A 14,909-nucleotide genomic window follows, 5' to 3' on the forward strand; every position below is an offset into this window, starting at 1 on the left:
GGTATTCCTTGACTCTGCGTATTGCTCTTTCCACGAGGATTTGAAGTCGGGCGATTGCTGTGGTTAGAGATGAAATAAGTTCATTTCTATTACTTCAGTGAGTGCCTCAGTACTTTTTTAACATTTGTCTGCACATCTTAATGATTATCATTTTGGTCACAGTTTTAATTTGAAATGTTCATTCCTTTCATGCCTACCTGTCATCTTGAAGGGTGGTATAATCAGCGTTGCCCCACGGTCAGCTAGCAGCTTCTCGATGGTGAAACCCTTGTCTGCCATGCAGCCATCTCCTGGTTCCAGTAAGTCGAGCAGTCCACTTCGTTCAGTCAGCGCTCGGTCAGAGATGGAGCCGGTGAAGAGACTTGACGCAAAAGTCACAGCACTACATGGGGCAATCCCAATTAATCCCTTGAAGGTTGTCGTGTTTTTGTACGATGAGAAAGCTTCTGACTGGAGAGTGAGGGATGATGGATTCTGGCATCGCACCTCGGTGCAGTCGATGATTACCCGAACATCTGGACTGTACTGCACAAATTTGCTTGGCATGGTGTTCTTGACTTGCTGTTTACTCATCCAGATGGGAAGGGAGTCAAGGAGCAGGTAAAGGTAGTTGGCCCACGTTATAACAACACGGGAGACAGTGGACATACTGACCTGAAACATGTCAGCCAGCACCTTCCCTTGCAGGCCTGCAGCAACTCGGCAGCAGAAGAGAATAACTCATCAACCAGTTGCAGTCTACGTGTTGGACTGGGAGAAATGGGTTCAAATGTTTGTCCTTTTTTCTGAGCTTTTGACCAATAAACCACCATGGAGGCAGATGGTTGGATAGCATCCCAGAAGTCCCAAAAAACATCCCTTGATGTGAATCTTATGTAAAAAAGGATGTCCTTGTCTGAGACACAAAATCGGTGAAAATGCACTTGACCCACTTTCAGCTGTGACAGCTCTGTTGTCAGCTCCTTGATTTTGTCTTGCAATTGCTGTATGCGTGCAGCAGCAGCAGCATCCAGTGCACCTGTATGAGATGAGAGAAAAAATTAAAACATCTGCATCTGACCGAGATTTTGTCTGTGACTTGCATATTGGAAGTAGTTTTGACCTCTAAAGCTACATGAAATAGTTTTTATAGCTCAATATTCACCTTTACGTTTAATCAAGTAAGATATAAAATCCAACGTTTGTACTTGTGATGAAGCTTTTCACATTGTGGTATTGGTCAAATGCTGGGACATCAATAAGACTAAACATTTTGTGCCAGTGTTCTGAAAAGTTGACCTACCTCCTCGGTATGACCTACTAATAGCCCATTCTGTACTTAAACCATAGGTAGCACATCCTGTCAGGTAGGAAAGGTCTATCAGAATGCCCTACTACCCATTATATTGTCTTACCTGACAGGGTGTGCTATCTATGGTTTAAGCACAATATAATGAGCATTAGGGCATTCTGATAGACATTTCCTACTAACAGGATGTGCTACCTATGGTTTAAGCACAGTATGGAGTACTGGTAGGTCATCATGAGGAAGTAGGCCAACATTTCAGAACACCAGCAAACACTGACATACCTGGTTTAGGAGCAGAACCGTAATCATGTTCTGTCATCACCACCGAAGCTGCGACCTCCACCATCACCTCTTCCTCACATGGCAGGGGCTGCTCCAGAGGAAGGGCTGGGCAAACGTCATGGCCTAAGCGAGTTGACGCTCTTTTATAAGTGGACTCCGTTCTTGGCAGTCCTTAGTTGTTCCACTGGAAACGGGAGGGCACACACCCGATTTTCAGACGCTTGATGCGACCCCGGTTGGTAAACTTAGCCACGTCAGCTAACGCTAGCCTGCTAGCACTACCTGTAACGTCAGTCTGATTCACTAAAGTGTCGGCTACAAACAAACGTGTTTTAGCTTAAAGTTTGGCCCGTCATCCCGGCGAACCGCTTTAATCCACTTCTTCCTTATACTCAATTCAGTCGGGAATCCATGAAAACTTAAGTATGGTTGGCGTTGTTTGTTCGATTTGCAAAGTGGAACAGAGCAGTGACATCTAGCCTTCGTTTCAGCCATTGTTGAACTGCGCCGGAAGTGGACATGCACAAAGTTGACGAATCCTGCCCATGAAACCCGGAAGTGCGATAATCCCCTAATATCGGACACCATTTTTTAGAAGGAGCATTGATACGGTAAATGGTGCTAACATTTGTCATCTAGGCACGTTGATGTTTACACCTTTAGTGCCAGAAAGTTGTTCAAAGTGCTCAGTTTTTTCTCAGAACTTTGCTTAGAGACAAAAATGTAAATTGCATGACATGTTAACTAACAGGTGATCTGTTATAACTAGTTGTCAGCTCCTGGTGCATAGTTAGCTGGCTGCTTGATCTCAGCAGCGATGCCAACGTGCATGTGTGCAGAACAACCTCTACAATGCACGAGGGAGAAAGAAAATGGAGATTTTAAATATAATGTGTGCAAAAGACTCTGTTATTGAAATTCAAGCTGTTAAAAGTTATTTTAAATGCAACGTTGAACTAAGTGTGCAAAATCAAGTCAATTACACGGTTTTCTTTCTCAAAGAAGTCAAGCTACAGCACTAACATCAGTGTTATATATCTGAATTTAAAAAAATACAAGGACACGTCATTATTTTTACAATATAAGTTCAATGGATTTCACTGTAGCAGTTCATTATTTTTTCTTTAAATAGACATTTCAAAATACTACAAAATGCACCTGTTTTTTAATAGAATTTCAGCATAACAAAAAGAAGAAAAATTACAAAGAGATAGAAAACAAGTACTATCATTCTGGTTTATCACAGAATTGATAGTCATAATCAATAAAAAATCAAATTAGTGGCAGTGTCATTTATGTTGTCATATTGTATAAATATGGACTGATGATGTTGTATTGCTTGGGCTACTATTTTATTTAGACATACATGAGGAGATGTGATGCTACCAAAAGCCGAGGTTTGAAGCCCTCCTCCTAGCTGAGCTGCAGAGACAGCAACAGTGTAGCCAGTTCTGTGACACCCTGCTCAAGACAGAAGGTATAAATACCATCACAAAAAAAGGTTTGCGAGCTCATTTTGTTTTATGTAGTTGTCGAAGCTATTTTCATTACTGACATCTGTCCTGTCCTGCAGGTGTTTCAGTGCCAGCACACAGTTGTGTCCTGTCAGCTCTCAGCCCACACCTCTCCTCCGCTCTGTCCTCCACGCCGGCGACCCCTGGAGGACAGAGCCGTCTCCTGGAGTTCCGGGCTCTAGGCAACTGCACCCTGCTCCAAATGGCCAGACTGCTGTACAGTGGGGAGATGGCAGGCAAGGGGGAGAAGGAGAAGCAGGAAGCTATCTCTGCTGCTGCCATGCTTGGCATCCACGGGCTGGTCGAGGTCTCAAATAGAGAACCTGAGAGCAGTGGTGTGAATGGAGAAAGCGGGCATACGGAGGCAGGAGTGCAGACAGAGCCGCTGATGTCTGAGGAGGATGAAGGGAGAGGGGGCAATTGGAGGAGAGAGGTTAGGGACGGGAGGACCTTTTGGTGGAAAGACACACTGGCAGATGGTAGAAAAGACTCATGGACTCAAACAGAGGAGCTGCAAGAGCAATTGGTTCCCCCTTCTCAACCAGCAACCACCCTCCAGACCATCGATACAGCTGCTTTTCAGAGTGTAGGACAGCCCGACTCCCATGTTGTTCCTCAAATTCCCTACATTCCCATATCCCTCTTCTACCTAACCTATAACAACACAACACAACAACCTTCAAATGCCCTCATGTACTCCATACAGGAATCCTACTCAGTAGCTGGGTTCACGTCTGTTGGGGCTCCTCAGCACACCTTCGTCCCCCAGACTCTTCTTTCTTTTTCCTGTCAAGTGCCCCCCTGTGCTGCTGAGCTTCAGAGCTGGTGGACCGCCCCACAGGAAGCCGCCGGAGAAGGCACAAAAGCAGCTGACAACTGGGAGGACCAGAGTTTGGAGCAGTTTGAAGGCAACATCACAGGATACATTAACAACTTCCTGAACCTAGACAAGAAGGAGGGCGATGGCAGTGGGCGGGCAAGAAGGAAGCGGGGCGCAGCAGTGGGAGGGGCCAGGGGAGGGGTGACGGGATACAGGAGAGCCAGGAGACCACAAGCACGAAGAGGAGGGAGTGGGAGAGGAGGCTTTACGCAGACGGTGGATGTGCAGGAGGTGGGGGTGAGCAGGCTGCAGGAGCTATTCCTGCATAGGGTCGGGTTGAGGGCACCCAGGACAGGACAGGGCGGAGGAGTTGCAGGCAGGAGACTGTTCCTGAAGCCCAGAGAGCTTCTGAAGTCAACAAAGAGCTACCAGAGGAGAAGAGGGCCCCGCAAAGACGTGCTGCCGTTCAAAGAGGAGAGAGCAGGTAACACGCAGCGTGGGAGGAAGCGTAAAACGCAGAAGTTTAACCCGGTGAGTAAAGAGGTATGTAACAATCAAATCATGTCATTGAACATAACAACTTCTATATAATGACAGTTATATATATCAGTTAAGTCAGTCTCCAGTGTCAGTTTGTGAGCATTTTCCAGCTGGAAATACTATATTTTTATTTAAATATAAATAATTATGCCTGGCATCGTTCAGAATCTAATGGTATTTTTTATTAATTAAAAATCCTGATAAATGACCAAGGAACCAATTTTTGTATTGTTGTGTGCACAAAGTAAACATAATAATAAAATAGAAAGTGTGCAAAATAATGTTTTTAACTATAGCCCTGCACAACTTTGTCAGTTTCTAAGACTTCCTTCTTGGTAGAATATAATAACTAAATAACACTAAAATGACATTATAGTAATATTGAAGTGTTAGAAAAGATGATGTATCCAGCTTTCTGATTGGTGCTGACCAATCATTTAGCTCAAATAGAAACCACTCAGATACTAGTGTGTACTGTAAAAATCTAAAATCACTTTATGTATTTAAAAACCGTATACATTAGTACTTTTATTGTTTTTCTATTTATACATTCTTCTCTATACAGGAAGGTCTTCCCGTCGGGCGGCCGAGGAGTGGGAGGCCCCCGCTTCTTCCCCCTCACGAGGAACAGCCCGAACACTTAGAACGCCTGCTGGGTGAAGTGATCAATGACCTCTCCATTTTAAAAGACAACGGTGCTCCTCATTCTCAGCTTCCTCTTCCAACCAGTAGCAGCAGCAGCGACTTTGCCACCTCTGGAAATATTTTGACACAAAACAAAGCAGGTTTTACTGGGTCCCCACGGGTTGTTACTGTAGCAAGAGGAGGTGACAGCTCCAGCTTTGCAAACAGTGGGACTCCCGTTCTGCAACAGCAGGGGGACATGAACGATGCGCTGTACAACTTACTGCAGTCCTACGAGCAGTATGTGGGCAGCTGCTCTGGCGGGGAAGAGGCGGAGACGGCCACTCAGAGCTGCACAGAGGCCAGCCAGCTGCACACTGTCCCGAGTAGAAACAAAAGAAGAAAGACCCAGACCACCAAGAGCCCTAACACCGCTCAGCTACAGAAGACACCTCATCCAGCCAGGCATGCCATGATTTCTGTGGACGGAGAACCTGAAGACTTGGACACTTGCCAGGGCAGACCAACAGCAACTCTGTCTCATTGTGTTGAAGCAATGCCTTCTGTTTCTCCTGCTTCACTTTCAGCCAAAGAGTTCAGTCTAATGTCGACAGAAAGCAGGGAGGATGACAAAGACGATGTCATCGATGTGATCAGCAGTTCCAGTCCCGCACCTGATCCGGTGCTCATCAACTGGTCAGAGTATTTCAAAGTTGAGGAAGAGGAAGAAGACGAGGATATTGACATTGTCGGAAACAATCCAAACTACACTTCATCATCGACCTTTGCTACGGTGAGGTGAGCTTGTTAACAGGAATGGTCACACCGAGGTGCGTCACAAGCATCCGTCAGCTTTTTTTCTACTTGTCTTCTTCAGTTCATGTTGTTTTATTTCTTCGAAAAACACATTCCTGAATTCCGTTATTTAGCTTAAGAGATGAAGAAAAATGGCGTCCGATTATAAATGTCTTACAATCACATGAGAGATTTGTGAGCAGCTTGTGACTATCGGTTTGGATTTAAAGGCAAAAAAGAAAATATGTGCATCATAATGCATGAAGGCACTTACATTGGCAACAGAAACCTATGCACTTATTCAGTTTCAGCTCTTGAGTAGAATAAACAGACTTAACCATTGTCAAAAGGTGAATGTATTGAAACTTTTAACTTTTGAGGTTGATTTCAAGTTAAAGTTATTGCTGTTAAGTTCAGTAGTTTTATGATTACTAAGTAGAGATGGTCCTCCTAGTTTGTTTTTAACAGCAGAAAGGGTTAAAAACCACACCAAAGAAACAGTTTAGAAAGAGATTCAGTGCAAAAACAATCAAAATGTGTGTTTTAGATGAGTGTTTTATTACTTGTAAAAAGGTTTACAATACCAGCCTTTGTTTTTCATTAATGTTCCAGGAAACGTTTGTGCTTGTTTTACTGTTACGTTATGTTTGATATTGTTGCACTTTTGAGTCCAGAACTGATTTCTACAATAAATGTTCCTCTCTACTTCCTGCAGCAGCTCTGTGACTTCACATGCACTTCACTGAAAATGAGGTTTACCTTTGGGGTGTAGATTACATTTTAAGATGCTGAAAGAAATTTAAAATACCAACACAAAATGTGTAAGTAAATAGTTTCAATGAATGTGTGTAAGTACCATGTTTCTATATGCTGCAAACTACAGTGAAGGAAATAAGTATTTGATCCCCTGACGGTGTTGTTAGTTTGCGCAGTTACAGAATGCCAAAAAGAAAATCCAAAAATGTACATTAAAAAATATATATATTAATTGATTTGCGTTTAATTGTGGGAAATAAGTATTTGATCTCCTTGCAAAACATGACTTGGTTTTTGGTGGAGAAAGCCTTGTTGGACAGCACAGAGGTCAGATGCTTCTTGTAGTTGGTAACCAGGTTTGCTCACATCTCAGGAGGGATTTTGGTCCTCTCCTCTCTGCAGATTCTCTCAAAATCCTTAAGGTTTGGAGCCTGATGCTTGGCAACAAGAAGCTTCAGCTCCCTCCACAGATTTTCTATGGGATGGAGGTCCGGAGACTGGCTCGGCCCCTCCATCACCCTAATGAACTTCTTCTTCAGCCACTCCTTGGTTGCTTTGGCCGTATGTTTTGGGTCATTGTCGTGCTGGAAGACCTTTCCATGTCCCATTTTCAGTGTCCTGGCTGAGGGAAGCAGGTTATCAGCCAATATTCTACGATACATGGCCCCTACAACATCCCCTCGATGCAGTGAATCGCCCTGTCCCCTTAGCAGAGAAACCCCCCCAAAGCATAATATTTCCACCTCCATGCTTGATGCTGGGGATGGTGTTCTTGGGGTAATAGTTAGCATTTCTCTTCCTCCAAACACGACATGTCGAGTTGATGCCTAAGATCTTAATTTTGGTCTCATCTGATCACATCACCTTCTCATAAGCCTTCTCTGAATCCTTCAGAGGATCACTGGCAGACTTCAGATGGCCTGTACATCAGTGTTCATTTTGGCAGCTATTTTAGATTAAGTCTTAGTCTTTGGACGAAAATGGTTATTAGTTTGTCACATTTTAGTCCTTTTTTATCCTTCATAGTTTTAGTCAATGACAACTCAAAACGTTTTAGTCCAGTTTTAGTCTTATGAAAAATCATTACATTTTAGTCAACTTTTAGTCAAAATGTTTTTCTCTCTATAGACTAATTCAGTTAGGCAAATACAGGTATCTGAAATTGGAATCAAGTTGACAGTATTAAGTGTTGAAAATCGTAAAGCAACATCTCACCATCTTAACACTTTGTGTAATATCTGGTGTTCTGCTATAAGGGTCATACAGAGGCTATCCCTTTAAGAGAGAGAGAGGGGCGTGGTGCTGCATGTGTGTGTGCATGGTAGAGTGAGTGGGAGTGAGCAAGTGTGTGTCTGGAGAAGTGAGCGGAACAGCAACAACAAAAGCATATGTGTAACAGCTTACACAACGGCCTCCAAAAGAAGAGCTTGGCTGTCTACCTTATTTGGACAAAGTGGGTTATTGAACGCGAAGCCGGAAGGGAAAAATAAATATCCTGCATTTTGAATGTCCGATAGTCCACCATTAACACTGTAGTCCCGTCTCGTCAACGAAATCAAAATATGGATTTCGCAGTGTGTTACCAATAGTTTTCTTGGTGACTGTGGTCCCAGCTGCCTTCAGATCATTAACAAGTCCCTCCTGTGTAGTTTTTGGCTGACCCCTCACCTTTGAGAATCATTGATGCCCCAAGACGCAAGATCTTAGATCGTGGAGCCCCAGACCGAGGGCGAGTGATGGTCATTTTGTGCTTCTTCCATTTTCTAATAATCAAACCAGTTTTCTCTTTCTCACCAAGCTGCTTGCTGGTGATCTTGTATTCTATTCCAGCCTTGTGCCGGTCTACAATCTTATCCCTGATGTCCTTAGACATTAGCTCCACCATGATCACAAGATGTCTTTGGTCTTCCCCACAGTGGAGAGGTTGTAATCTAATTTACTGACTGTGGACAGGTGTCTTTTATCCAGGTAAAGAGTTGATATTAGAGGTACTTTCTTGAAGAGAGAGGACTTATTTAACCGGTCCGTGGGAGCCAGAATTCTTGTTGGTTGCAATGGGATCAAATACTTACTTGCCACAATTAAACCTTAATTAAACCAATTAAATCTTTTTTTTTATGTACATTTCTGGATTTTCTTTTTGATATTCTGTCTCTCACTGTTAAAATAAACCTACCATTAAAAGAATAGGCTGTTCAGTTCTTTGTAGGTGGGCGAACACACAAAATCGGCAAGGGATCAATTACTTACAGTATTTCCTTCACTGTATGTATGTTTGACTTTGATATTTTGTGTGTGTTAAAACCCATTGCAATCAGAAACGCCCTTTCTCTGTGAAGAACAACACAAACTTTACAAACATCTTTAAAACCTACAGGTGGCTTTTCGTGTTGCAAATACAGTCAGTTTTATTCATCACATTCACGCTTTGATAATAAAACAAGAACACATGAAGTGAAAATGAGTTTATTAGTAATCAACCTGTGGATCAACCTCCTGCACACAACAATACAACACATCTGAGCTGCACCCCAGCGCAGGCGACTGCACTGAGGAGACTGGGTGCTGCTGGGGAGGCTTTCTCTCATCATGTCGCCATGTTGGAGCTTCAGCTCCCCTCTGTTTGGTTCAAGCTCACTGAGGATTCACTCTACTCATCGCCCAGCTCAGGTGAGGAGTACAGCGCAGGTGTGTGTTTGTGTGTGAGTGCGTAGGAACCTCTAAACCAAGTAAAAAGACACTGAGTGTCATCTTGTGTGTATGTGGAGCATGTGTTTCCCTGTGCTTTAACAGTGCGATCTTGTCTCTTATCACACTCTGGCAGCATTTGTAAATCAGTAGTGGAGTTGGGGGCGGCTGTTGCGTCTCAAGTCAAGAGGAAGGAAAGGATTGAAGAGGGGAAGAAAGAAAGTGGAAGGGTAGAGGGGTTGAGGGGAGCTGCTGTATCAGTCTCAGCCGGTCTGCCTCTCAGTGCTGGATACGCCTGATGGACTGGATCTGGGGGGTCTGACAGTGGGAGCCCCAGTTCTTCCAGTGCTGGTAGTCTCCGCTGTGCCTCTCACACTCCATGATGTACTGCTGGCCCCTGTATCCAGGGTGCTGGTAGCAAACAAAGCTGCAGGAGAAAGAGACAAGTGGGAGTATTTTAAGAGTGGGGGAATTTAGTGCACACTTTAGCTTGTGTGATTATTACATAAACAGTGTACAGGTTTATTTGTAAATGTATATTTTGAAAACCAGATTTGAAATGGATATTGAAGTGTAAATAGCCTTGGTGTGGAGGAGCATTTCTAAAAATATGTCCTGATAAAATGTAGCCCATGTATCAGGTTCACAGTAACTTACGCGCCACACTGCACGTGCATGGAGCCAACCTCAGGCATCATCCAGCCCATGGCCTGCAGAGAGGGGTAGTCATCACAGATCTCCACACTGCGGCCCATGAAGTTCTCCTTCTCAAAGATGAGCATGCGACTGCTCTGGTGGGACTGCAAGGGGAGAAAGAAACAGTTGGACTTTGGACTTCCCAGGTAAATGTCGAATGTCACCTGAACACTAAGAGACAGGATGTACTCACAGCGCAGAAGATGGGGCGCAGCGACATCAAGCGCTCCACGTGGTAGGAGAGGGAGCCGCTGTAAGCGTCCCAGTGGGGGTACTCTCCTCTCTCCAGGATGAACTGCTGGCCCTGGAAGTCGTGGTGCTCAAAACCCACCCAGCTTATCAGAGAGAGAGAGAGAGAGAGAGATGGTATCATCACTTAACTGTATGTTCATCTGAAGGGGTTTGTGTCTGTAATCTTAGATTCTTGTTTTTTAAAATCCTGATTATTTCACAGGGTTTGTCTTTTAAATGGCGAAGCTCAAAAAGCCCTTTATTGCCAAAACATATATATATTATTTTTAACAAGCTTTGGAGTAACAGAACAAAACAGTTCAGCTCCCTTTGCATAGTCAAAACCTTCAGTGCTTAAAGCTTTCACGGACTCGTCTTTATCTCTTCTTGTTGTTAGTAATAAAAAACAAAAGGGGATAATAGTTGTACTTGTGTGTATTTCATTAATGTGTAGTTCACTTTTGAACAGAGGTAAAACACACTTACGCTCCACTTTCCACCCTGATGGAGCGGATGTTGTCCAGTCCACAATCCTGGATGTTGCAGCACTCAGAGGTGAACTCCAGACACTTGCCCTGGAAATGCTCCTGCTCGAACACAGTCACCTGAGAGAGAGGGAGGATGGAGGATAAGATGCATCAAGTTACAAGAATGGAAGTATGTTGGCAATAAGGTTGTAAAAGGTGTATCCTCTTTTAGCTTTCAGCATCAAACAGAACTTTTGCTCAAATGACAGTGTTTACCTTGAAGAAAGGAGCCATGCCCATTCCAGAGTTGACCAGGGGCTGCATCATTGGGGACCTTGTAGTTCTGTACATGTTTACTCCTGAGGTTTAAATGAGCGCAAAACAGGACCTTTAGATACTTTTTAAAAGCATGAATGTTTAGAGAATGAGATATTCTACACTGTTTTTGCACAATTGTTAGTAGTTTTAAATGTTCACTTCTAAAGGCACAGCACACATCTCTATATCATTCAGGCCGTTCAACTCCACCCCAAAAAACAAATGTAATAAACCTTTTGTGATTCTGTCTTTCTTTCTTTTTTTAACTTCGAAAAAAATCTAAAACTAAATTCTGATTTAAGGTGTTGTACAGGTGTTTCAGAAAGTGCTTTTGGTTTTCAGTGTCTGTGTGAAGCACCTGGGGTTCACCTGTCTATCTGTCTGTCTGTCTGTCTAACTCTGAGCTGTGTTTAGAGCAGAAAGCATCCTTACCTAGATTGGCACTTTATTGGAAGAGCTTGAAAATGGTACGCGCCTACGGCCTGCCTCGCGTAGAGCTTTGCGAGATCCTGGCGCCTCAGTTTTATACCGACGGTCGGGGAGCGCGCCTGCTGTTGCGCATTCACGGCTCTGCACAACGTCCATTCGCCACTGTGGTAGACCCAGCGGTGAGGCGCGCCCCCGGATCGGCTGCGTGTCCGCTGCATGCTGTTGTCCTGCTCCAGGGGCCAGCTCAGCAGATCCCATAGTACTGCTGGGGCTGCGAAACAAAGGCACTCCGGTATGTTCGGACCCCGGTCAGCAGTCCAGCCCGTGCCCAGGCACAATGGGCCGGGATGGGGTGGAGAATGTGGGGATTAACGGCGGAGTAGAGAGGCACCGGGGGGATACAGAAGAAGATATTTGGTGTGTCTTTATACGTGAATAGAAAGGTTTGAGAAATATAAAGTTAATTTCGGTGCTATTTGTTAACACAATGTCGTCTATTTGCACCAAACGATATGGTGCGTGCACCTTCATGAGTGCAGGTAGGCCACCTGTGTGCACAAAGATCTGTGATCTAGTTATGTTAATGTTGTAAAAAGTGGAGAACTAAATGTTTGTGCTTCAATGACAAAGAGGTTATTTCGAAGTGTCCCTGCAATCACATCATCATTTATCCAATTCTAAATGAAAACAAACGTGCCAACATAAATTTAGAGTATTATGGTTTCAAGCATCTATGTGGGGGTCTTCCGGATGAGAGGTTTAATAACTTTAATAAACCATCAAAAAATGGGGACTATTTCATTCAGATATATGTAACACACATAAAAGTTACTTATAATCTGGAAACATTTGGAATATTTCATGAAAAACCACAGTTTTAATTCACAGATTAATTTACCCACAAACATGTATGTCATTGTGTCAAAGTATATTGCTTTATACTTTGAATAAGGAGATTTGTATGTTGACAAGAGAGAAAAGAATATGAAATATGATTTAATATATCTTATTTGATTTAGGGTGCATTATTTACCTCTTAAAGTTTATGAAACTTTTGTTAGATATGTTCTGTTACTAACTGGTCCTCAGTCTGTGTCCATCTTCTGTCAGTCACTCTCTGCCTCTGTCAGTCAGCCTCTGCCTCCGCCCGTCCCCTCTGTCCGTCCCTCTTTGATGATGTTGGGTTTCTTTTGTCTCTTGTCTCTGACCTCAGCAGGTTTGTTTCTCTCCCCATAATCCCTCTCCCATGGGCGCCAGCGTATATAAGGGAGGTGCGTACTTCGAGCCGCACACACTTTGAGTGAGGCTTGTCATAGGCATCGCACACACAGACAGGTAAGGTACAAACACATACTGTATACTTACAGGTGTGTGTGGGGAGACAAATCAGAAGGAAAAGGCATAGATTACATTCAATTATACAGTTTATTTTCAGTACCTTTTAAAAAGTGTTTCTATCTTGAAACACTTTCACTGGTAAAATCAGGAGTTATTTGTTATATCAAAGTTTCCTCTTTTGCTCTCTTTCCTAACAGCAATCATGTCCAGTGATAAGTCCAAGACTTCTTCCCAGACCGACGGGAAGGCTGCTCAGAGCAAGAAGTCTGAGATGGGAATGATGTCCTACAAGGTGGGTAACTCTTGCATGGGACATCAGGATAAATCCAGATTATCATATCACAGAAAATTGACTCGTCTGACTCCTCTGTGTTTATCTGTCCCTTCCAGATGTACGTGTTCGACCAGGAGAACTTCCAGGGTCGCATGATCGAGATCAGCAACGAGTGCATGAATGTGTGTGAGATGGGCATGGACCGTGTGCGCTCTCTGCGCGTTGAGTGCGGACCGTAAGTCTCAAAGAAGTAGTTTTAGTAATTATATGTAGTCATCTTGCAGCGTGGATGCTTCATAATATTGTCTCCTCTGCAGCTTCGTGGGTTTTGAGCAGATGAACTTCTGCGGTGAGATGTACATCCTGGAGAAGGGAGAGTATCCCCGCTGGGACTCCTGGAGCAACTGCCAGAAAAACGACTACCTGCTGTCCTTCAGGCCCGTCAGAATGGTACAAAAAAACATGCTTGATTTCCTACTCACAAGTTTCCCTTTTGCTTTCAACTGCCAGCTAAACTAGTGTTTCTACCTGTTTTTCTCTCCTCCAGGACCCTGAGAAGCACAAGATCTGCCTGTACGAGGTTGGAGAGTTCAAGGGCCGCAAGATGGAGATCATGGATGATGACGTTCCCAGCCTGTTCTCTTACGGCTTCACCGACAGAGTTGGCAGCATCATTGTCAGCTGTGGAACGTGAGTGGTCGCAGCAGTTACTGATAGAAAGAAAGGTGGTACAAAAATGTACCTACAGTAAATCCTGTACTGACGTGTTTTCTCTGTTTTCTACAGCTGGGTGGGATACCAGTTCCCCGGATACCGTGGCAGCCAGTACCTGCTGGAGAAGGGAGACTTCAGGCACTTCAACGAGTTTGGTGCCCGCCATCCTCAGTTCCAGTCTGTGAGGCGTATCCGTGACATGCAGTGGCACCAACAGGGCTGCTACACCATGGCCAGCAAGTGAGGCTCAGGGAAGGAGAGAAAGAGAAAGAGTGGAAGTGAGGGAGAGGGGCGGAGGAAGAGGGAAAGGGGGAGAGATGTCTGAGGCCTTACCTCAGTACCTTAAACGGTCTATGTTATAATGCAGTGAGGGGAAGGGTGAGGATCTAGATCTGTCCCACCTCAGTGGAAGAAGGACCACCCTCCATTCCTCTCTGTCTACTTTTCTCTTTCTCCCCTATGGGCTGAGCTTTCCCCCCTTTTCTCCCTTTTTTTAGTCCCTCACTTCATTCCCCCTCCACAGTCCTCTTTAAAACCTAAGAGGGAACAAGACACCCTTTGCTGTTTTACAAACTTGATTCTCGGTTCAGGGTATGATGCATCATGGGAAACTGACTCCCAAGAGCCCCCTGCCCCCTTCTACTTGCCCCTGTGCATTGCACACCCTCTCTGCTGTACAGAATCCTGGCCAAGTTTTCAATAAAAAGGATAATCTTGATTTAAAAAATGTTGTTGTTGTTACTTATTACTGAAAGATCCTCTTAATGAATTAGTCATTAGTCATTAACATTTAGAAATATGTGAGGTGAATTCGTTCTGAGGTATCACATTTTATTAAAATAGTGTAGCAACGTTTGATATTTGTGTTAAGAATTTTTGTGTACTTAGTTGGGTTTGAAACTCAGAAAAAGAAACGCTTAAAAATGTCCCAAACTCCTTGCAAAACAAGTGCAGAGAACTTTAGAAAGAAAGTTATCCAACAGGCAGTATTAGACCTCAGATTCCTAAAATGTGACATATCGACATGTTGGTGTGGAGGATCCTGGATTGTGTAACATACAGCTGTAATATATCAACAGGACAAACCTACAATGTTAAATCTACCTTAATTGAGTAAATGCTCAAAATGGCTTTT

General features: G+C 43.9%; 3 protein-coding genes across 3 annotated transcripts; 2 read left to right on the forward strand and 1 right to left on the reverse strand.

Moving 5' to 3' along the window:
- The first annotated feature begins 1,595 nt into the window (after positions 1-1,595).
- On the forward strand, positions 1,596-6,556 carry LOC134860123 (uncharacterized). The gene is made up of 4 exons (XM_063876965.1): positions 1,596-1,679; positions 2,963-3,047; positions 3,144-4,435; positions 5,010-6,556. The coding sequence occupies exons 1-4, from the start codon at positions 1,596-1,598 to the stop codon at positions 5,868-5,870; spliced, it is 2,322 nt and encodes a 773-aa protein (XP_063733035.1). The 3' UTR covers positions 5,871-6,556.
- Positions 6,557-9,069: 2,513 nt separating this feature from the next.
- Positions 9,070-11,626, reverse strand: cryba1l1 (crystallin, beta A1, like 1). The gene is made up of 6 exons (XM_063877125.1): positions 11,452-11,626; positions 10,978-11,060; positions 10,721-10,839; positions 10,197-10,338; positions 9,965-10,107; positions 9,070-9,734 (listed from the first exon to the last, which is right to left on the reverse strand). The coding sequence occupies exons 2-6, from the start codon at positions 11,050-11,052 to the stop codon at positions 9,587-9,589; spliced, it is 627 nt and encodes a 208-aa protein (XP_063733195.1). The 5' UTR covers positions 11,053-11,060; positions 11,452-11,626; the 3' UTR covers positions 9,070-9,586.
- Positions 11,627-12,691: 1,065 nt separating this feature from the next.
- crybb1l1 (crystallin, beta B1, like 1) lies at positions 12,692-14,501 on the forward strand. The gene is made up of 6 exons (XM_063877124.1): positions 12,692-12,783; positions 12,984-13,078; positions 13,177-13,295; positions 13,378-13,510; positions 13,608-13,750; positions 13,847-14,501. Exons 2-6 carry the CDS (start codon positions 12,989-12,991, stop codon positions 14,016-14,018), a joined length of 657 nt encoding a protein of 218 aa, XP_063733194.1. The 5' UTR covers positions 12,692-12,783; positions 12,984-12,988; the 3' UTR covers positions 14,019-14,501.
- Positions 14,502-14,909: the final 408 nt, after the last annotated feature.

The sequence above is a fragment of the Eleginops maclovinus genome, chromosome 23 (genome assembly GCF_036324505.1).
Source record: "Eleginops maclovinus isolate JMC-PN-2008 ecotype Puerto Natales chromosome 23, JC_Emac_rtc_rv5, whole genome shotgun sequence".
Classification (NCBI taxonomy): Eukaryota; Metazoa; Chordata; class Actinopteri; order Perciformes; family Eleginopidae; genus Eleginops; species Eleginops maclovinus.